Source organism: Lissotriton vulgaris, chromosome 9 (genome assembly GCF_964263255.1).
Source record: "Lissotriton vulgaris chromosome 9, aLisVul1.2, whole genome shotgun sequence".
In the NCBI taxonomy this organism is placed as follows: domain Eukaryota; kingdom Metazoa; phylum Chordata; class Amphibia; order Caudata; family Salamandridae; genus Lissotriton; species Lissotriton vulgaris.
This window is the reverse complement of record NC_141697.1, coordinates 782,520,636-782,543,192: the sequence shown is the minus strand read 5'-3', so window position 1 is coordinate 782,543,192 and position 22,557 is coordinate 782,520,636. Positions and strand designations below refer to the sequence as shown.

Sequence of the window (22,557 nt, the reverse complement as noted above, 5' to 3'; positions counted from 1 at the left end):
CCACTGGCAGCCACAGACTGCAGATTGGCATGTTCAATGGCCACCACCTGAGCTGCAGGCTAACCGCGAAGGAAATGGTCACCTTGAAGCACTCTTTTTTCATGGTCATTCAAACCAACAATACTACTCACGGGTTAAATTATACATGAGACTTCATTCAAAAATTAAGAGTATACTCCAAGACTATACTTTTCTACGTTTTAGTTAGGTTGTTCTTTTGTTTGTTTTACTTGCTTATAATATTAAGCGCCACAGAGGTAAATCTTGCATACAAATTCTCAAATGTTACTTTCAGGAGGTGTTGAGATTTATGGGTTGCCATAGTATATGCTATTTTCCAAATAAAACGTGCACAACTGTGCACAGAACCAAGGTTAACAAAGAGTGCGCATGCGTAGATGAGGAACGAGAATTGCTTGTTGCGGTTTGTAGGTAATGCGTGCTGCTGAGAGCATCTAACTCAATGATAAGAGGCTCACAGCATTGCAGAAGAGATAACGCAAAGCTGCACAGGACCTGAAAACATGCCAAGGGCGAATTTTGTACAAAGAAAAGTTCACTTTTTAACAAAAGTAAAAACAAGAATTTGCAATAATACAACAGGTCTCGCCTTACTAAAGGTTTGAGCTATTGGCGCTACAAATAATAATGCAACGTCAATAGCTGAAACTTTGTTATGCGAGACCTATTGTATTGCAAATGCTTGTTTAGGACTCATGCCATGGGGATAAGGAATTCAGGGCGCCAGACTCGTTGGAAGTTCCAGTCAACGAGGTAAATAGTGCAGTCCTGCCAAGCATCACGCATCGGGTGTGACACTAACGCATTTCAGTGTGGTGTTCCGCATCACCGCACTGAAATGCATGGTCACGCATTTTAATGTGCCACTGTCTCACTCTGCTGTACCCATGCTAAAACTGGCTGCGCCAGGCTGCTAGCGCGCATGCCGGCACCTGTGACTCCTGTATGCCAGCTCTGCTGCTCCCGCAGAATTGCCGGCCCAGCCCCTGCCGTCAGCAAAGGCTCGGCCAGTAAATAGTTAATGAACACACTTTGTACACCGCTGCCGCAGACTGCTACAATGTGTCTTAATAGCCGCCCTGCTGGCTGCACTGAAATTCCCGCCCGCGTCACTCACTACAGCCAGGAGCCTGACTTCACCTGGCCGAGGCAGTCCTGTGCTTAATATTGACACCCGGGCTGGGCCGGCTGCCCTCAGCAGTGGTTGCCTTGCAAGTATTGGCTGTGGCCGCGGGGGGAATGAGACTTCACGTCCTGGCTGATAATCCTGGAACTAAGACATGTCGGAGGATTCAGGAAGCGGGCACTTGACTGGAGGCGTGTGATGTCCGCGTGGAGCGAGGTAATCTCGGCTTTTAATAAGATTTGCTATTTTCATAGCATGCGCGCTGAGTTGCATATTCTCATGACAACTCTCACATAAATAAACAGAAAGGCACCCGCATGTAATCACGCTGTTAATTTGCATCCAGTTACGGTAAATGTTGGATAAATAACTAGTTGGTATTTCTTCCTAGTCCTTTTACTTGTACTTCCTGTCTCAACGGCCTGGCTGGCTCTGTCACCTGGCCCACTAAGAGACTCTCCTGATTAGGCTGTCAGTGCCCGGTGCTGTCTGTGACAGTTGTAAGTCAGCTGACTACTGATTCACTGTATTAAGCAGCTGAGAAGAGATCTGTGTTCAGGGGCCTCTCGCATCCTGCTCGCTGTTGTACACTCGGCCCGGGTCCCACGTGGGACAGAGCAGCGTGGAGTCCAGACTGATCCTTAGCTCTGTGTTTAAGTGACTGCCAGAGAAGAGCCAGGGGGTCCAGTCGGCATAGGCTGGCTGAAGCACTGGCAGGATCTGTTTTAATTGTTTTTCTGCTTACAACAAGGAGCTTAGGGGAAATAAGAAACAGGTCGTCCCCCACTCACTATACTGACAACAACACAAGACCTGATCTTATGGTGAGTTTACTGTTCCTGGTCAATACCAACCTACAATTCTATCGGGTTGGGGCTGTAGCCATTATCATCTGGACAGCTATTTACTAAACCCGGCCCACCTGTTATGGTAATGTTATTAAAAGAAAAGAAAATGGCTGGATTCACTATGTCTCCAACCTTGCTCTCCCTCCCCTTCCGGGTATCAAGAGTGAGTAGAGAAAAGGTATAGGAGGAAGAAAAAATGTGAGAAAAGGGAGTGATGGAGCCTCACGGGAGTAACACCATGGAGGCTTTGCAGGAAGGTACTCGCCTGCCGCCTAACGCCGTGATAACGCCGGTCACCAGCAAGACCCCCGACTGACGGGAGCAGTTGGATGAAACTATTCACAATCAAGTGACAGCAGCATAAGCAGCTAGGAGGTATAGGTATGCCCTCCGAAGCCTACAAAACGGCACATGAGTGAATTGGTGCAAGGTGGAGTGATAGACCCAAGCCCTGAAGAAGTTGCTGGTAAGTAGTGACAGAGGCAACAAAACATGTCGGCTTTTTAAAAAAGAGCAGACACGCAGCCCAGAATAAAGTTGAGAAGGCCAGCGTGATCTAGCTCTGTTTTAATTACACACAGGATTAGGGTGCATCATCTGCGACACTCTTCTCCGCATCTGTTGAGTCAATACTTACAGGGCACCAACTCTTGGTGTGCTGGCAAGTGCTGTCCCCCTAGCACCATTTACTGTCACCTATATTCCATTTCTTTTCGCACCACACTTTTTGGTTGGAGTGGTGGATGCTGATGATGAGAACCTAGGCGGCAGGCGAGTACCTTCCTGCAAAGCCTCCATGGTGTTACTTCCGTGAGGCTCCATCACTCCCTTTTCTCACATTTTTTCTTCCTCCTCTACCTTTTCTCTACTCACTCTTGATACCCTGAAGGGGAGGGAGAGCAAGGTTGGAGACATAGTGAATCCAGCACATTTTCTTTTCTTTTAATAACATTACCATACCAGGTGGGCCGGGTTTAGTAAATAGCTGGCCAGATGATTATGGCTACAGCCCCGTAGGTTGGTATTGACCAGGAACAGTAAACTCACTATAAGATCAGGTCTCGGGTTGTTAATTGTTTTTCTGCCAGCCATCCGGTAGCATGAACAGGTGTGTCTGACCAAGGCAGCGCATAGATCCCAAGATCATGTTCAATTTCCTACCTGCGCCCCAGCCCAGACAGGCAACACTAGAACTTCAACACGTGTCTAACTTTAACACTTGCTGGAGTCCGAAAGAGCTGAGTAGAGGTGGTGCTCATCATTAAAAGCCAGGGCAGGCACTGGCAGGCCTCTCACACCAGCCGTGGTGCCATCAGTGTTGTACAACTGGGTCTTCTCACCAGGGTCCAACCTGCGCCTGACATGACTGTACTATCAGGTTACAAGGGCACTAGGTTAGTACCCTTCCAATTCTGGTGCTGTGCAGCACTTTTAAGATCCTCTTAGAGTTTCCTATTGCTCAAATGGGTGTCATTTCTGATATTTTATTTGTTTCTCTCGTCTTCATTGCTGGATTTTGCTCACGAGAAGGTGTCACTCATATTCCTTGAAATGTCACTCATAATTACACTGAAATAATAAAAATGTCACACGTAGCAATTTGAAACCTTGGCAGCAATGATAGTGCTGAGCAGGCTCTCCCACCTCTAACAGATTAGGAAAATAGAATTCGACGGCGAGTCAACAACTAACCTGCCATTCACAGTGACAGTGAACTGTCACAAAAGAAGGAAGGCCAGTAAAACTTCCAGCCTAGCCCACAGCCTCCCAAAGGCTGGTGGGCTAGGACTGGTCAACAGTACAGCAACGAGAACTGTTTAGAATGAGATGTTAGTGTGTTTGAATCCAAGTTAAAAAAGAGGCATAAAGTCTACTAATCAACACTAGCGCACGGCGTCATCACGCATCCCGTTACCTTGAACGCAAAGTCGGGGATGTATAAAGGTTAACGGAAGAGGCCAGTATCACAATGCGGACCCTATGAACCAATTCACCAGTGACACAGATCGACAGGAGAGAACTGCGACTATAAAGTTATGCAGTGACTCCGGGGAACATGCCATGTATCCAAAACCACCATTGTCGGATCGAATCTGACAGCCAAGGCACAGATCGTGTTCCAGTTAACTCTCAGCTAAGTGCATTACGCGCGTCACAATACCAGGCTTACTACAGCACCTTCTTGCAGTCCTATGCTCCAGCCTCCAACTGGTATAGATGTATCTTCCTGAAATCAGTCAAATGCAGGAATGTCATGACGTTGCACTAGCCCAGCTAAGCCACTATTTAAGAGATCCGATGATAGCAATAATACTTCGTTGGCAAACCCATCGTAAGGTCACTCCTATCGAATTCAACAATTTTAGTACCGCTCTACTCACCTTGCGGGCTGCCGCCTCCGCTGCGGCTCCTGCAACCATGCATTTTCGGGTTTGTTGTCTTTTCACTGTTCAGATCTGCAGATCTCTCTCGCGCACAAAAAGGATGCCGGGAGGAAAGTTCAAATTGCCCGCCCATGTGGAGCCGGAAATGACGCACTCAGAAGGCGTAATGCAGAGTCTGACAGGGGGGCGTTTACCATTAAACTAGGGAAGTAGTAGACGATGTTTTCTGAATCTATCGTGGGACTAGACAGAGCATTATCCAGTGTTGTTAATCTTGGGCAGACAAAGCGAACCTACTCATGGTCGTTCAAAAATGTACCCTTTCGATAAAGATTTTACCAAACGTAAATAAACTGTCGGACATTTTAGAAGCTGTACCTCGAGAGTAGGAACGGGCGACCATGTTAGAGTGACTTTTCCTATTTAATGCAACGTAGGTTCCTTCACGGAGTGAAACTAACGAATGGGCTGTGTAGGCTACGGCGAGAGACACTCATTTTCAAACTATAGGAAACGTAAGAGGTTTAACCAAAATACTTCCCTGATTATGGAAGCGCGTGTTACTGTCAGCCTTAAAACAATCAAATGGCAAGATAACGACCTCTTGAGAGTTAATACTAGGCATTTAAAGAAAGACAAATGTTTTTTAATTCAAATTCTGTCTCCACCCCAGATCATCCTGGACCTGGAGGCGAACACTTAATTTACCGTGACAGCTTTTAAGCTAATGGAGCAGATTTACTAAGATCCATGCAGCGCCATGATGCATGAAAATCTGAAGGGATGCATTGTGCAACTAGAAAAATATAGAGCACTGTCATGTTTATGATTATATTAACAGTTCCGTTATGTTAATGAATCCTGTAAAGAGTCACCAAATAGACTCATCTCTGACAGGGGAACAGAGGGAAATAGGGAAGAAGGCTAATGTTCAGAAGACACGTAGTGAGTTAGGAGTAGGCCTGTCTAAATAAATAGGTTTTTTAATGCTTTCCTGAATTCTGGATAATGAGGTACTGACCTTGTTTTAGTGGGGAAGGAGTTCCATAGGAAAGGGACCCCTGAAAAATCTTGTTCCGCCTTGCCTCTTCCTTTTACATTTAGGACTAGACTAGTAATTCAGTTGGGCAGAGCTTAATGAACACATAGGAGTATTAAGAAAACTCGACACTTGTGAGAGCTTAACTGGTTTATTATCAAGCCAACACGCATGCTCCAGAGACATGGAGCGAAGCTGCGGTCAGCTCGGCGATCAGCTGGTAACTGTCATCTCTGACAGTTATCAGCTGGTGACCTCACTGCTGGGACGGTGTCCTCGCAGGGACACTAACGTGCACACTAAGTAAGGTGTCCTGTGAGGGACACACGTATAACAAACACAACACACCCCCCTCCTTTGGGGAGTACAGGAACCAATGGAACTAGTAGGGAGCGGGAAGCTCCGCTACCCACATATGTAGTCCTTAAGTTTAGCCGGCGGTCTCAACAGTCTACCAGCCCTGCTAGTGTCCACAGGTCGCGTGAGGTCATAGGTTGGAATGGCAGTTAGTCTGCGCCTTGCGCCTGCAGGTCTGGATGAAGAAGCAGAACGGTCCGCTGGTTGGGTGTCTTCATGTATGCCATCATCGCTTCTCATCCCTGGGGTTGCAGGAAATTGAATGTCAGATTCAGTGTCAGAAAAATAAAGTCTTGCAGTACTTCCCTCATGCGTCCAGGATTGCTCTGCAGTGGCATCTAAAGGTGTGTTGTCCACTCTATCGTTCCCGGGATGTTTGTGGGCCGACAGTGCAGAAAAGTGCCAGACCTTCCCATCACTCAGTCGTGCAGAATTACAGTACACTTCACGAACTGTAAGAGGTTTGGTGTATCTCTCTTGACCCGTGCCAACATGTCCACTCCTTACCTTCACCACATCGCCTGCCTTGATTTCCACCTCCTTGCACCAATGTTTTTTGTCATAGTAATTCTTGCTCCTGGTTTGTGCTTGGGACAGTTTTTCCTTCACCATCTCTGAAGACCAGTGTACTCTGCGAGCAGCCTTGACCCAACCCACATTGTCCTTTGTAAGTGGGGTCCGTCCGCGCATAAGTTCAAATGGGCTGTGGCCAGTAGACTCACATGGCGTTATTCTGTAGGCCCACACTGTTTTCATTATTTCTTTCTTCGAGTCCAGTTGGTTTGAGGTGGCAATCTGTATGATACCTTTAAGTACTCTGTTAAATCTCTCTACGGCACCATTGCCTGCTGGGTGGTATATTGACGTAGTCTTGTGTTCAATGTGGTGCCTTTCCATGTAGTCCTTGAAGAGGTGAACTGTGCGCCATTGTCGCTTACCACTTTTTTCGGTAAACCTTCGCGCGTTAAAGTGTCTTCCAAGAATTGGACCAAGTGCTGAGAGTCTGCCTTTCTGGTAATTCTCACTTCAGGCCATTAAGTGTAGTGGTCAATTAAAACAATTATGTATTGCAGTTCATTCTCATCAGACACCGGTCCCATAATGTCTACTCCAATTCTTTCCCAAGGCGTGGATGGGCTCTGTATTGGCTGCAGGGGATGTCTGTAAGTCACTTGAGTTTTGTCAGCCTCCACGCATAACTTACAGTTCCTCACATATCTTTCAACGTCTCGGCTGATACCCGGCCACCAATACATGTTTTTCACCCTGTTCTTACTTTTCGCGATGCCCAGATGTCCCTCATTGCATACTTCCAGTATTTTCTCCCGGATATTCATCGGCGGTACATATCTTCCGCTTCTCATAAGTAGTCCATCTTCTATGGACAGTTTATCCTTCACTTCCCAGAAGGGTTTCATTTAATCTTTTAGTTTATTCTTGCTGGTCCAACCTTCTTTGACCATCTGGATTACCATACCTATGTCTTTGTCCTTCATTTGTCCCTCCAACCATTCTTTCTTCGTTATCCTGCTGGAATTTTCCCATACATTAGCTATGCATGAGTCATCTATTTTGTTTGTTCCTGTGACATCGTTGGTCTTGATAGGCATTCTACTTAGAAAATCAGCAACCACATTCCTTACGTCGGGGACATATTGTATGTCGTACATGTAATCAAACAGTCGCACGGAAATTCTCGCTAGGCGTGGTGAGGCTGTGTATAGGCCTTTTGTAGTAAGCACTTTTGTTAAAGGTTTGTGGTCTGTGCACAGGTGTATCTTCCTACCCCACAAATACTGTCTAAAATGTCCAAGGGCCCAAACACAGGCCAGTGCTTCTCGTTCTATTACTGAATATTTGTCTTCGGCTGGAGTAAGGGAGCGTGAAGCAAATGCGATAGTATATTCTGTTCCTTTGGCATCTTTCTGTGTTAGGACTGCTCCAATGCCCTTGTTGCTGGCGTCTGTCGTCACATAGTTATCCAGGGTAGGATCAAATCCCTGCAAAGGTAATGCTTTGCACATATTGCATTTCAAGTCTTGGAATGCTTGCTCACATTCGTCCGTCCACTCAAATTTGTTTTTCATTTTCAGCTGTTGCCTTAAGGCGTATGTTTTCGTTGAGAAGTTCTTGATAAACTTGGAGTAGTACTCTACTAGTCCGAGGAATGACCTCACCTCATCCCTGTTGGTGGGTACAGGCGCTTCCTTGATGGCTTGGATTAGTTCATTTTTGGGACTGATGCCATCGCCTGTTATCTGATGTCCCAGATAGTTGACAGTTTTGCACGCAAATTTGCATTTGGAATGCTCAGCCGTTAGACCCTTTTTGTTCAATAAGTCCAGGACTTGCTCAACTCGACTATCATGTTCCTCTCTTGACTTACCCATTACCAGTATGTCGTCCTGGAATAACAGTATCCCAGTGACGCCCTCAAAAATGTTAGTCATCAGTCTTTGAAACATTGCAGCGGCTGAAGCTAACCCAAAAGGAACGCGAGTGAACCTGAAACAACCGAATGGTGTGACAAAGGTAGTTAAAGATTTGCTGTCCCGGTGTAGCTGGACCTGATGGTATGCTGATTTTAGGTCGATGGTGGTAAACCACTTTACTCCCTTGGTGGTGGACAGCATCTCGTTTGTTTTAGGGAGTGGGTATTGCTCTACAATGATGTTTTGATTAAGATCGAGGAGATCAATGCAAAGTCTTAGTTTCCCATTGGGGCGTTTCGCTACGACAAGTGGTGCGACCCACTCAGATGCCTCCACCCTTTCTATTATACCATCAGTTAGCATTTTCTCAAGTTGATTTTTAACTTCTTCCTTTATTGCAAAAGGTATGTTCCACGCTTTATGCACTGTGGGAGTGGTGATCGGTTTCAATTGTATTTTATGCTGATATCCCTTAAGTACTCCAATATTCCCACTGAACACCTTAGGAAATTTCGCCAGTAGTTGGCCTGCGTAGTCGTCGGTGTCTGACATGCTAAGCACAGGTTCATGGCTGTTTGGATCCAGCTTGATTCCCAGACTACCGTGTTCCATCAATCCAAGTACAGATGGTCCTACTTTTGATATATACAGTTTACACTGTGCCTCTCTGCTCTTGAATATGAACCTGAGTCTCCTGTACCCCAATATTTCAATGGGTTTCTCGTTGAATGATTTAATGATAATGTCTGGTTTATTGAGTCTCGGACCGATTACTTCCTTAAATTTTGCTTCCCAGACCTTTTCATTCACAATAGTGTAAGGTGATCCAGAATCTGCTGTTATGTTTATTTCCACACCCCCAATGGTCATAGTACACATAGGTTTTTTAGTCTTAGCTCCTTTTCCAGTTTCTTTTACTTCCTCTTCTTCGTCGTCTATGTTGAGGATGTACATGTTGATGTCTTCATCCGTGTCTTCATCAAACTTGTCCTCATCTTCTACCACTGCCTTTGCATGTCGTGGTTTTCTTCTATTACATGCCTTGTTAAAATGTCCAATTAGGCCACAGAATGTGCATTTCGCTTCGCGGGCCGGGCATCTAAAATCATACGCCATGTGTGCAGTGCTTAGGCATCGGTAACAATATCCTTTTCCCCGTTTCTCATGCCTTCTTTCGGGTTGGAAAGTGTCTTTCTTTCTTACAGCTTGCTTGCTGTCCTTCCAACCCTTATGACCAGAAACCTTGCTGACATGGTCACTTTCTTTTTTTAATTTATCATCCTTCAACACAGCTTTAGCACATCATCCAGTGAGTTCAGCCTTCCTAGCTATGTCTATTATGTTCTGCATTGGGTACTCACCCTTTGCCCAAAGGTTATCTTGGATGTTTTCATTTGACCCTTGCATTACTATTTGATCCCTTATTAGTTCATCGTGGAGACCAACGAAATGACAGTTTATTGCTAAGTCTTTTAGAGCAGATACATAATCGTCTATAGTCTCCTCCTTCCCTTGTTTCCTATGGAATTTTTTTTATCTGTCTACCCCAACGCAAACTGTGGGTTTATAGTAAGCTTTCAAGTCATCGATAGCGTTGGAGAACACATCACCATCATTTACACCTCTTGTTTTCTTGTAATTGGAATTATAAACTTTTATTCCTCCTGCACCCAAGTTGTGTATTAACATCTTGTACTTCTTTTCAGGTTTTAATTCAGCATCTTCTTCAATTGTGGAAATATAATTGAGGAAATAGTACCTCCACTCTTCCCACTTTAAAACTGGTACACTACCTGCACGCAGGAATGACTCAGGGGGTGACAGTTTCCAAATGCAACCAGTAGCTAAGTCACTCATTGTGATTTTATTGTGTAATGCCTTCTGTTGAAAAAAAAAACCTTTTATATGTAATGCACTGCTGCACCAGTATAACCTTTCTTTACTTCAGGTGGGTAGATTGTACTAAAATCCCATGAGCGTTTTGTAATCGCTAATTGAAGTCAGTGTGTTCTGCCTTAAAGTACAGAGTTTTTAGTTTAGCTCGAATTTACCGTTTTCACCTTTTTCTTGTAGTTGTTCCGATGCACATCTGCTCCTCCGGTTACTGTGAAGAAGAGATTAAGTTGCGTAGTGTTTGCTCTCTGCGCTCACTTCCTCGTTTTCCTTTTGTGAGCTAGACCACTGAATTCAATATATTTCACTTTGACACCTAAAATGTCTGCCAACGTCAATTTCGTTATGACCCGATGACGTGATGCACGGCTCCGATTCTCCTCAGCTGCTCGCTGTCAGTTCTCAGCTGTGGCTGTCCTTTTTTTCCGTTGGTTTGGCAGTTGAACATTACTTCAGAGCGTATAGTTCTTTTTTCCAAATTGCCCAGTTTACTTCAGCCTTACAATCATTAGTGCCGCTTATTATCGCCTTTTATTCTCTCCTCTGCGCGTTAACTTCACACACTTTGCCAGCGCGTCATTACACTCACTGTGTATTTTCTCTCATTATTCTTTCTTTTTCCTTTACGATTTTTCCTTCATATGGCCGCTCTCCATATGTGCGTTTGGTTTAGTTGGCGTTAACTTGCCTCCTCCTCATTTTGTCAACGGAGACGATTTTTATAGACTGCTTTAATTTTTTCCTTCCGTGGGTTCGTGCGTGTTGGCTCCTCGTCGCCAGTATTATTAAGAAAACTCGACACTTGTGAGAGCTTAACTGGTTTATTATCAAGCCAACACGCATGCTCCAGAGACATGGAGCGAAGCTGCAGTCAGCTCGGCGATCAGCTGGTAACTGTCATCTCTGACAGTTATCAGCTGGTGACCTCACTACTGGGACGGTGTCATCGCAGGGACACTAACGGGCACACTAAGTAAGGTGTCCTGTGAGGGACACACGTATAACAAACACAACAAGGAGTATATTTATATAGTCAGTTTGTAACAAAAAAAAGGGTACCCCTAATAACGTTTCTGTAGTGATATCGCCGAAATGATGAATAAGTGCAATACACACTTGTGAGTAGAAAGAAATCTTCAAATGTATTCTGTAAGCTCGGTACATAAATGCATGCAGAACGGTGGGGAACTGCCAGCCAAGTGAATCATAACATTCTTAGCTTATAACAACAATTCAACATTCTTATTACATCCATATGATTCTACAATGATACTTAAAGGGATATGCCAATCACTACACATTTCCTTTCTTAATAAAATAAAACAACAATAAATAAATAAATAAATAAATAAACAGAATCTTCAAAAACGAACGAAGTGTTGAAATTTTTGGGGAGTAACAATACTTCTTCCAGATTTGTTAGACTTGTTCACAAAGATGATGTTTTTAGTCACCACTCCACTATGCACCTCTGATTCCCCAGGCATACAAGATTCTCCCATAGTACCATGATTAAGAGATTCAATCTCTTCAAGATCGTACCCCAACCGATTTCCACCACTATCTTTCTTTTGAGAATCATTCTACACTCACTCCAACTTCTGAACTTCGTGCGACCTGTGGAAAAACTAACAACTAAGGATTTGGGGAATTTTGAGGATTAGGATTAGATTCCATATTCAACTCATTACCCTTTTCAAGAGAAGGAAAGACATCACACCACCAATAGTCTTTTTTTCTTTCCAAATTATCATTACTCTTGACCATTGAATCACCCGAAATGGCAATGTGACTCATATGATGTACAGTACCATCATCAAGTTCAACAGTATTCCTCATAAAACTTAGACTGTACTTTACCCGTTTTCCTTCCAGATTTCACTCTCACCATTTGTCCAATCTTAATACACACTTCCTTGGTACCATGTTTTGCATCAAAATAAAGCTTGTTCTTACACTGAGAATTTAAAATGGATTCCTTTACTTGCTCAGAATCCCATTCATATTTTCTACTACATAACCATCCAGGGTTAATTTTGCAATGGGGAAACCTTCCCCGCATCAATCCAAAGGGACTCTATCCAACCGTGTCATGGACAGTAATCCCATATGACCAGATCAAATTGTTAAATTCGCAATCCCAGTTTTTATTACCTTTTTTTAGCTAACTGTAACACACACTTTAAAACTCTGTTCGCTCTTTCAACAACTGAATTCCCACTGGGATGATACAAAGCAGTGAATTTCTGTTCAATGCCAGTATTGTTCATACATTTTTTCATTAAGTCTGATTTGAACTGAACTCCATTGTCGGTCAAAATCGAAGCCGGAAAAAGCTCTCTTAAAAAACATTTCTCTAAGAAATTGACCGATCTCCAGCCACCTAGAAAACAGATCAACAAGAACCAAAATGTACTTAGTAACACCATCTTGTCAAATTAAAGGTCCCATAATATCTAAAGCAACAACTTCCCATGGTAAATTTGGACAACTGAGAGATGACATGGGAGGATTAAGTGTCTTATGAGTTTTGTCTGAACTTTCACAACTGACACATGCCAAAACATACTTTTCTAAGGCCACCAGTATAGAGCTTTAATATTCCTCTTATTGCGAGACACTCCCGGATGTCCCTCATGCCCTATGACAACAATTTTATTTCACATACCTGAAGGAGGTACAATTTTCACTCCTCAACAAACAAACTCACCATCAAGAATTAATTCATCACAAACCTCCAAAAATGCTCTTAACTTAACATCAAGCATGTTCTCTTTGGACCATCCATTAATAACCTTATTTTTAACAGTCATCAGAACTTCATCCTTCAAATATTCTTCTTCCCAATCATTCTTACGTAGTCCAACAATGTCGCTAAACACTACAGCAACACAAAAATCAGACCAGGGATCAGGATCAACTTCCTTCAAAGGTAAAGGTAATCGACTAAGAAAGTCAGCAATTACATTCTTTACTCCAGGGACATATTGTACATCAGAAACAAAATCGTGAAGTCTCATAGACATCCTAGCAAGTCTTGCTGACTCCCTTGAAAGACCTTCAGTGTTAAGTAATTTGGTAAGGGGTTTATTGTCAGAACGTAAAACAAATTCTTTCCCCCATATGAATTTACTAAAATGTTCCAAGGCCCATACACATGCCAACGCTTCTCTTTCTATCACCGAATACTTCTCTTCAGTGGGAGACAGAGAATGCGATGCAAAAGCTATTATAACTTCTTTACCTTGTTCAGAAATTTGCGACAGAACACCCCCTAAACCGGTTCCACTTGCGTCAGTCGTGACAATAGTATTAGCATGTGGATCAAAACCTTGTAATGTGGGTGCCTTGGCAATGGATTCCTTGATGCTATTGAATAACTTTTGACAAGCATCACTCCAAAAAAAAAGTAACCTTGTTCTTCATTAGTAAACGCATGCCATATGTTTTCTCTGAAAAACTATTGACAAATTTCGAATAGAATTCTGCCAACCCAAGAAAAGATCTTAGTTTGTCCTTTGACTTTGGAGTATGGGCATTGAGTATGGCTTCTACCAAGCTATTCTTAGGTTTAATGCCAAAACCACCAATTTCGTGGCCCAAGTATGTAACTGATTTTTCCGCAAACTTGCATTTGCTACTTTCTGCAATCAAACCATTACCTCTGAGAATGGAGACATCCTCTCTCAGAATGCTATCATGGTGAGCCTTATCCTTCCCCATAAATAAAATATAATTGTGGAAAAATACGACTTCTCGAATGTGACCAAATAATTTTGACATCAGCCGCTGAAATAATGAAGCGGCTGATGCCAATCCAAACGGCATACGCTTAAATCTATAACACCCAAATGGTGTGCAGAAAGTAGTGAACTGTCTACTGTCTTTGTCTAACACCATTTGGTGATACGCAGCAGAAAGATCCAGAGTAGAAAAATACCTAGCATTGCGTGTCAGGGATAGCATCTCATCGATCCTGGGAAGTGGAACCTGGTCAACCAATATATTGCTGTTCAGATATCTTAAGTCCACACATAGACGGGCCTTTCCATCGGATTTACGGTCTACGACCAATGGAGAAACCCACTCTGCTGCTTCTACAGGTTCACTTACATTATTTGCTAACATTTTCTCCAACTCCCCTTTTACTTCTTCCCTAACTATAAAGGGAATATTTCTTGCTTTATGGATTTTAGGAATTGCTCCATCTTTTAAACTAATTTTATGAGTAAAACCCTTCAATTTTCCCATTCCACTCGTAAACACTTCTGGAAACTCTTGTGTCACCCATTTCTTGGTGTCTTCTGCCTCGCATGACACCAAAACCTGCTCCTTACTGTTAGGGTTGAGAATGATGTCTAACAACTTCTGGTCTTTCCACCCCAACACAGATGGTCCTTCCTTAGCTATATACAATTTTCCTACAGACTGTCTCTCCTTAAAACGAAAAATTAATGTTCTGAAACCTAACATGTCGATTTTTTTCTCCTGTGAAACTTTTGGCGGTCACATCATTAGGCTCTAACCACTCCCCAATATTCTTTACAAAATGACTTTTCCATACATCTTGTGAAATTATAGTAAAAGGAGATCTCGAATCTGCAGCCAACTGGACTGTAATACCTCCTAGGGATTCGTGACACAGAGGTGTGGAAGAAGAATTACCAGTGATATTCAGTGCCACTTTCTTCTTTTGAACACAATTAACTTGTACATCATTGTCACTGGAATTTGGGGAACTTATTTCCTCCACTTAAACAGGCAACTTTGCCTTTAGACTTTTTCTTATGCCTGCGTCTGCAGACCCTAGAGAAATGTCCAATTAACACCTTAACCGCAGCGGTTTTTCCGCCGCAGTGCGGGCGTTCTATTGAGTGGGCGGGGCTCCATTGGCCGCTGGCCGACAGGAGCACCAGCGAGGTAGTGCTCCCGAGCACAGAAGGGGTTAAACCGCATTCTGACATTTTGCAGATTTAGCAGGACATCTCTCATAAGCCACAGAATGTGAGTAACTACTACATCTAAAACAGATCAGATTACTAAATTTCTTTTGCTCGGTGACATCCGCTTTTCGTTTGTCAGTGTAATCTGATTTCTTTTTATCAAATTTTGCACCCTTGTAGTTCTTATACATTGACTTTTTTTCAACAACTTTCCCCACAATTTCTTCCGAACTTTTTTTTGTGTGAAAGTGTAGCTTTTGCACAACGTTAAGACAGTTCTGCCTTTTTCACCATTGTAATGATATATTTCAAACAACTTTCGCCTTCTACCCACAACTTGTCCTCTAAGCTCTTGTTCTTAGTGTACATAACCACCTGGTCACGTATGAACTCGTCATGTAGTTGTGCAAATCTACACTTACTTGCTAATTTCTTCAACGAGGAGACATAATCCTCAATTGACTCGTGTTTCTCCTGCTTCCTGTGTAAAAAAAGAATGTCTAGTTACTGCAATACAGACAGAAGGAGAGAAATGGTCATCAAGATCCAAAATAGCTAATTTAAATACATCTAAATCTCCTTTTGATCTTTCGTGTCTATGTAACTCATTAAATATGAGTAAACCTTCAGGACCTACAGAGTACAATAACATTCTCTTTATCCTTTCAGGCGAGAAACTTCCACTGACATCTTCGAGATTTGCAATATAATTGAGAAAATATTCTTTCCAGTCCAACCATGCTACAATAGGTTCGCCAGGAGTAGGCAAAAATTACTTGGGAGAGTTAATATGCAAATTTGATGAATTGACATCTCCTGCAGTGTTTGATCTTCATGGAACTGCATCTGTAGTATCAGTAGGCATGACTGGAATAATATAAATGTAAGTATAGTAAACAGAATTAAGTTGCCAACGAAAAATTAATAAAGCACCCTGAAAATTGCAGATTAGAATGAAAGACCATAAACACGAATCGGCGAAGTTCAAATACAAGTGGTAGCAAGGAAGAGAAAGTAAAACAATGTAACCCAACCAAAAAACAGTTCAGGCCAAACCCCGAGAAAAATAGTGCTGCATGCACTTATGAATGTACCAGAGAAGAAAAAAAAATACAGTCAGGCAAATACCGTGCGTCACTGTGTTACAATAACGATGTGGATCCGTTGTTCGAGACCAGTGAAAAGCTTTGAGGAAAGTTTTACTCCACTGCAATACAGTTTGTGATGCTTCCGATTGAAGACAGCTTCGGAAAATGTTTAAACACAAAGCGGCAGTGCTCGTTGTGGTGTCGTAGCCATGGGGATTAGGAATCCAAAATGGCCGCAAACGTGAATTTGAAGCACGCTGACGTCTATTGCCCAGAACGTGACCTCGTCATCCTCAGCGCTTCACTGCCAAACATCAAATGTGTTCGCAATTTCGGAACGTAGAACAAATGGAGCGTGAAGAGCGGAGCGCAGAGAGTGCATGAATTAAAAAAAAAGGTGAAACAGTTGAGTGCCGGTTGTACCAGTGATAAGCGTCGGCTACCTGTTACTGCCCAAACCACACTGAAAAAAAATATATATATATAACCAGCTGTGGCTCACCTTGAAGAGCTTAAACCTTAAAGCTAGGATTGCTTTCCGAACAAAGTGTCCAAAATTCTCATTGGTCCCCTAGACTGCTTCCTCCCGTGGCTCACCTCGCATCCAAGCAGGAAACTTCAGGTCATTCATGGGTCAACTAAAAGCACAAATCCTTTGCTGTGAAAGTCGCACTACTCCATTCAAGAGCGCTCCAAGATATCCCTGACAGCTGCAAAAATTGTAGTGATATCGCCGAAATGATGAATAAGTGCAAAACACACTTATGAGTAGAAAGTAATCTTCAAATTTATTCTGTAAACTAGGTACATAAATGCATGCAGCTCAGTGGGAAACTGCCAGCCAAGTGAATCATAACATCCTTAGATTATAACAACTATTCAACATTCTTATCCATATCCATATAATTCAACAATGATACTTAAAGGGATATGCCTAACCCTGGGCGAAGAACTACGCTCCGTTCGCGGAGTTTGCGGAGTTTCGGCAACTCCGCGCTCCGCGGAGAACGCGAAGTTGTCGAATACTCCGCAAACTGCTGCGTAGCATAGTTCTCGCGCGCTCAATAGCATTTTCGCGTGCGCGAGGATGCTTGTCGGTAAGATCGAGTTGCCGAACACTCAGAAACTGCAATCTGGCACAGAATAACTCGCGAACACGTTAGTAGTGACCGGAAATAAGGGGACGCGAGCGGGCGGGACAAACCTCATGGGTAACTTTGCGCGCTACACATCCCGAGCATGCAGGCAATCAATCAATCAATCAATCAATCAGGATATTTGTATAGCGCGCTACTCACCCAGAGGTTCTGAAGGCGCTTGGGGGAGGGGGGTCCGCTACTGCTCAAACAGCCATGTCTTGAGTTGCTTCCTGAAGCAGAGGTGGTCTTGGGTCAGGCGGAGGTGGATGGGGAGGGAGTTCCAAGTCTTGGCTGCCAGGTAGGAGAAGGATCTTCCTCCCATGGTGGATCTTCGGATGCGTGGCACGGCGGCGAGGGCGTGGCTGGTCGATCGTAGCTGGCGGGTGGGAGTGTAGAAGGTCAGGCGGTTGTTGAGGTACCTGGGGCCCAGGTCGTGGAGGGCCTTGTGTGCGTGGGTGAGGAGTTGGAACGTGATTCTCTTGCTGACGGGGAGCCAGTGAAGGTCTCTCAGGTGTCCGGAGATGTGGCTGTGTCGGGGGATGTCCAAGATGAGTCGTGCGGAGGCATTCTGGATGTGTTAGAGTCTTTTCTGGAGTTTGGCTGTGGTTCCGGTATAGAGGGTGTTTCCGTAGTCCAGTTGGCTGGTGACGAGTGCCTGTGTGACCGTCTTCCTGGTTTCGATGGCGAGCCATCGGAAGATCTTGCGGAGCATGCGTAGGATGTTGAAGCCTGATGATGAGAAGGCGTTGACTTGTCTGGTCATCAAGAGGGAGGAGTCCAGGATGAAGCCCAGGTTGCGTGCGTGGTCCGTTGGTTTGGGTGCGCTGCCCAGGGCAGGGGGCCACCAGGAGTCGTCCCAGGCGGAGGGTGATGATCCAAGGATGAGGACTTCCGTCTTGTCTGAGTTCAGTTTCAGGCGGCTGTTCCTCATCCACTCAACTACGTCTTTCATCCCTTCGTGTAGGTTGGGTCTGGCGGTTCCTGGGTCGTTGGTGAGGGAGAGGATCAGCTGGGTGTCGTCGGCGTAGGAGATGATGTTGAGGTTGTGTTGGCGTACGATGGCTGCGAGGGGGCTCATGTAGACGTTGAAGAGGGTGGGGCTGAGTGATGATCCTTGTGGTACGCCGCATATGACTTCGGTGGCCTTGGATCTGTACGGGGGGAGGCGGACTCTCTGGGTTCTTCCGGTGAGGAACGAGATGATCCACTCCAGTGCCTTCTCTTGGATTCCGATGTTGCTGAGGCGCTGCACTAGGGTGCGGTGGCAGACCGTATCGAATGCTGCGGAGAGGTCCAGGAGGATGAGGGCCGCTGTTTCCCAGTTGTCGAGCAGGGCTCGAATGTCATCAGTGGCTGCGATGAGGGCGGTCTCTGTGCTGTGGTTGGCGCGGAAGCCAGACTGCGAGTGGTTGAGGCTGGTTGGGCGAGCGCAATTGGTGATCCACTGTGTGAGGTTGTTGGCTGCTTGGTTGGGGTCCGTTGAGCTGGCGGGAGGGTTCTGGCTCAGTGAAGTGGTTAGCTGGTCGGTGGTGATCTTGTTCCAGTTCCTGCGGGGAACCTGTTGCGGGTGGTGGTGAGTCGTGGTCTTTCTGAAGCTGAAGTGGACGCAGCTGTGGTCTGTCCAGTGGAGTCCGGTGGAGTGGCTGAAGAAGATGTACTTGCTGGAAGAGAAGACTGGGTCAAGCGTGTGTCCGGTGTAGTGGGTGGGGGTGTTCACCAGTTGCATGAGTCCGAGGTTGGCGAGGTTGTCCAGCAGGGTGGTGGTGGTGGTGTTGTCGTTGTTGTTCTCCAGGTGGAATTTGAGGTCCCCTAGGAGGATGTAGTCAGCGGAGGCGAGGGCGTGCGGGCTGATGAAGTCTGCGATGTCTTCGCTGAATTGTGTGCGAGGTCCTGGAGGTCTGTAGATGAGGGTGCCTCTGAGTGTGGTCTTGGGGTCGGTGTGTATCTGGAAGTGAAGATGTTAAGCGGCTGTGAGGGTGTCGTCTGAGTTGGTCGTGATGCGGATGGTGTTCTTGTGGACGATGGCGATGCCTCCTCCTGTCTCGTTGACGCGGTCTCTTCGGGTGATCTTGTATCCGTCCGGGATGGCGACGGCGATGTCGGGCGCTGAGGAGGCGTTCATCCATGTTTCCGTGAGGAAGGCGACGTCTCGAGATGTGGTGTCTAGCAGGTTCCAGAGTTCCACGGCGCTCCCGAAGACGAAAAATGGCTCGCGAACGGGTCAAGCAAGCTACTACGCATGCTCGCGGAGCTATGCGTAGTTCGCGGAGTGCAAGTGCATCTTCGCGTAGCTCTGCGGAGTGCGGCTACGCGAACTACGCCCAGGCTTAGATATGCCAATCACTACAGTTTCCTATATCAGGGTAAACAAAATGTATATGAATAACTCTATAGGAAACATCTTTAAACGTGGAGCAAATATCTGTAAAAATATGTGTACAAACCCATGGATACTAATTTATTAGAAATTACTATAGTATTATTGGCTTTGTATTGATCAAATGAATTATTATGCCAATATGAGACTGATTTAAGATACATGTTATCATTAGTTGATTAATGAATGTATGTATATATATATATATATCACGGCTCCGAAATCCTAGCAATACCCAGCCGGGTCCCAGGAATCAGCACTCTCGAGCACAGCAGTGTTCTTTAGCAGGGAAGTTTATTCAAAAACAGACGCGTTTCGGGAGAGCCCTCCCTTCCTCAATGTTTACATCAGATAGGCAGTGCGCAGCGCCATTATCTATGTTTGCAAAATAACTTGATACAAACAAAGGACTAATCCTCGCACGCAACACTAGGCGCCATCTTTGAGTGTATAATTTCAACACAGTTAATATTGAATTGCTAACAAGTTAATAACAACTGAATACTGCCGTGTATCGGCACAATTGATATCTTATAAAAACCATATATTGTACACATTCCAATACATTCTTTGGCTAAGACAGCAATACATTGTTGAGAAATACTCAACCTCCGACAAAATCACAAAGCTCAAATGTGACCATGTCGGATAATATCTAGCCGTGGATATATATATAGGGTCTCCTTCTTTTGATACATCTTAAACAATGATTTGAATAATAAATATGAATTTCTAATAAATGAGTCCCATGGGTTTGTACACATATTTTTACAGATATGCGTGTAGTCGGGACATGATAAAAGAGGGGCTTTTATTATGGAGGGATTTGAAGGTAATATATCCGACTTTGAAGATCGTTCTTTGTTCTACAGGCAGCCAGTGGAGATTCTTGATGAGCCGTGTGATATGGCATTGTTTTGGTTGTTTATGGATTAGACTGTGACACAATTAACACGGCAGTCAGGTTTCTACCCTGAATATCGAACCCACAGTATCGGTGGAACAGGACAAAATATTGAAAAAAAAAAATTGACCTGTAACGAAGTCTTGATTTTCTATATCTAACTCCACCTATATGTAAGTACTCGGTGCATGTATCGTCATGGTACATAGATATAGTTAGGAATCGTAAATCTATACTTCCCTGTATGAACTTACCTTTCGATTTCCCTCTATATTCTTTCTACGATATTCTTCTACCACAATATTGTTGGTGTTCATATTCAGTAGTGCAACCAGCAGTCACAAATCTCTAAGTGGAGTTTTGCAGTTATAATCCAGTACCAAATTTTTTAATTTATGCAGTCAAAGGACATTCTTGAGAACAATTGTCGCTCACATGACTGCCCTATGATGATAAAAGCCTAATTTACTATGGGCCACATGCATCAACCTATTTAGGAAGTGCAAACAGTGCGAATCGCAAAATTCGGCCGTTTGCGATTCCTAAATAGGTTTCTGGGATGCATCAAGCATTTTTGGTGAAATCGCTATTTTTAGCGAATTCCAAAAATGCGATTGCTTTTAAGGAATCGCAAATTTGCTATTCCTTAAAAGCAATGCATGATTACTTTTAAAATTGCGAATTCGCAATCAGGGGGTGCAAATTACCACGAGGTTGAACCTCGTGGTAATTTGCGAAAATGTGTCAAAATGCCCAAAGATGCATTTTGAAACACTGTCATGTTACAGACACACATGTCCTTAGGACGTGTGTGTGAAACATGCACTTCAAAATACATTTCAGGGGTGCAGGGGGGGTCCTTTGGACCCCCCCCTGCACCCATGGAATGCATTAACCTTTTGCGAATTCCAATTTGCGAATTCGCAATTCCCATTGATTCCTATGGGCCAATGGGAATTGCGAATTTGCGATTCGGTAAAAATTGCGATTTTTACCGAATCGCACATTTTATGCAATTTCAATCATGCATCCCGTTTTGCGATTCCTTATTTGCGATTCCCTAAAAATCGCAAATAAGGAATCGCAAAAATGGACTTTGATGCATGTGGCCCTATGTTGGAAAATAACACCATGCCCCCCTCTGCCTTAGGCCAATGTTATGCACCCGTTTCCATTTAGCGTTAGATTTTCATGCTGCACTAGGTTCTGCTACTTTGTGTGAATTTTGCCGTTGTAGGTTAGGATGAAATCCTGTTGCTGTTTGCGGCATTTTGGGACGAGCATTTTCATTCATAATCAGGTGTTTTGCAGTAGTTGATACTTTTTTACGCTCATCATGACTTTAGACACAAATAACTTAGCGCACAAAAACTAGTCAACTCCTCCATTTGCACTGTGTTCTGTCAAATATTTTTTGAGTTCTGCGAATACCTGTCCTATACTAAACAATAATATATCTAGGACCACGAGTACTAGCCTGTTAGGTGCTAGAACGTCTGTGTAAAGAGCGGGAGGAGGCAGAAATAAGGTTTTAAGTTATTTATTCTTAAAGTAGTATTAAGACCCACTGGTGCTAGAGTCCAGGCATTTCTCCAGTTCAGCTCCAACCGCTTCACTGAAGTAGAATCTAAATCACTAGGTTACAACAAAAGGATTCTGAATTACATAGCAAAGAATCTAAAGAGATAACAGAACTACAAGACTAAATGAAAGGAAAAACTACAATAGAAATAGAAGACATATACCACATGTTCCTTTCTCAACAAAATAAAACAAATAAAACAAAAAAAAAAAAATTAATCTAAAACATAATCACAAAATTTCTTAGGCAATTTGACATTTCTTCTAGATGAAATAGGAACATCCAGAACAGAGGAACTCAAAGAAGTATCATTCCCAAGACCAGTGTCCGCAAGATCAGAGGGAGGCAAACAGGCACTGTCAGGAACAGGATCAAAACATTTCTCAACATTGTCACTGGAAAGAGCAGATTCAGAAACAGAACA

The 22,557-nt window shown here is 43.9% G+C and overlaps 1 protein-coding gene across 2 annotated transcripts in view; it reads right to left on the bottom strand.

The window, feature by feature from the left end:
• The window catches only part of CDCA5 (cell division cycle associated 5), a 96,975-nt gene extending 92,463 nt beyond the window's left edge, over positions 1–4,512 (bottom strand). The window contains exon 1 of one of the 2 annotated variants that reach the window (XM_086938508.1): positions 4,377–4,512. In XM_086938508.1, coding sequence (XP_086794634.1) covers positions 4,377–4,512 — 136 coding nt within the window. The remainder of the gene's footprint in view (positions 1–4,376) is intronic. The other variant, XM_086938509.1, reaches the window with a different exon arrangement.
• Positions 4,513–22,557: the final 18,045 nt, after the last annotated feature.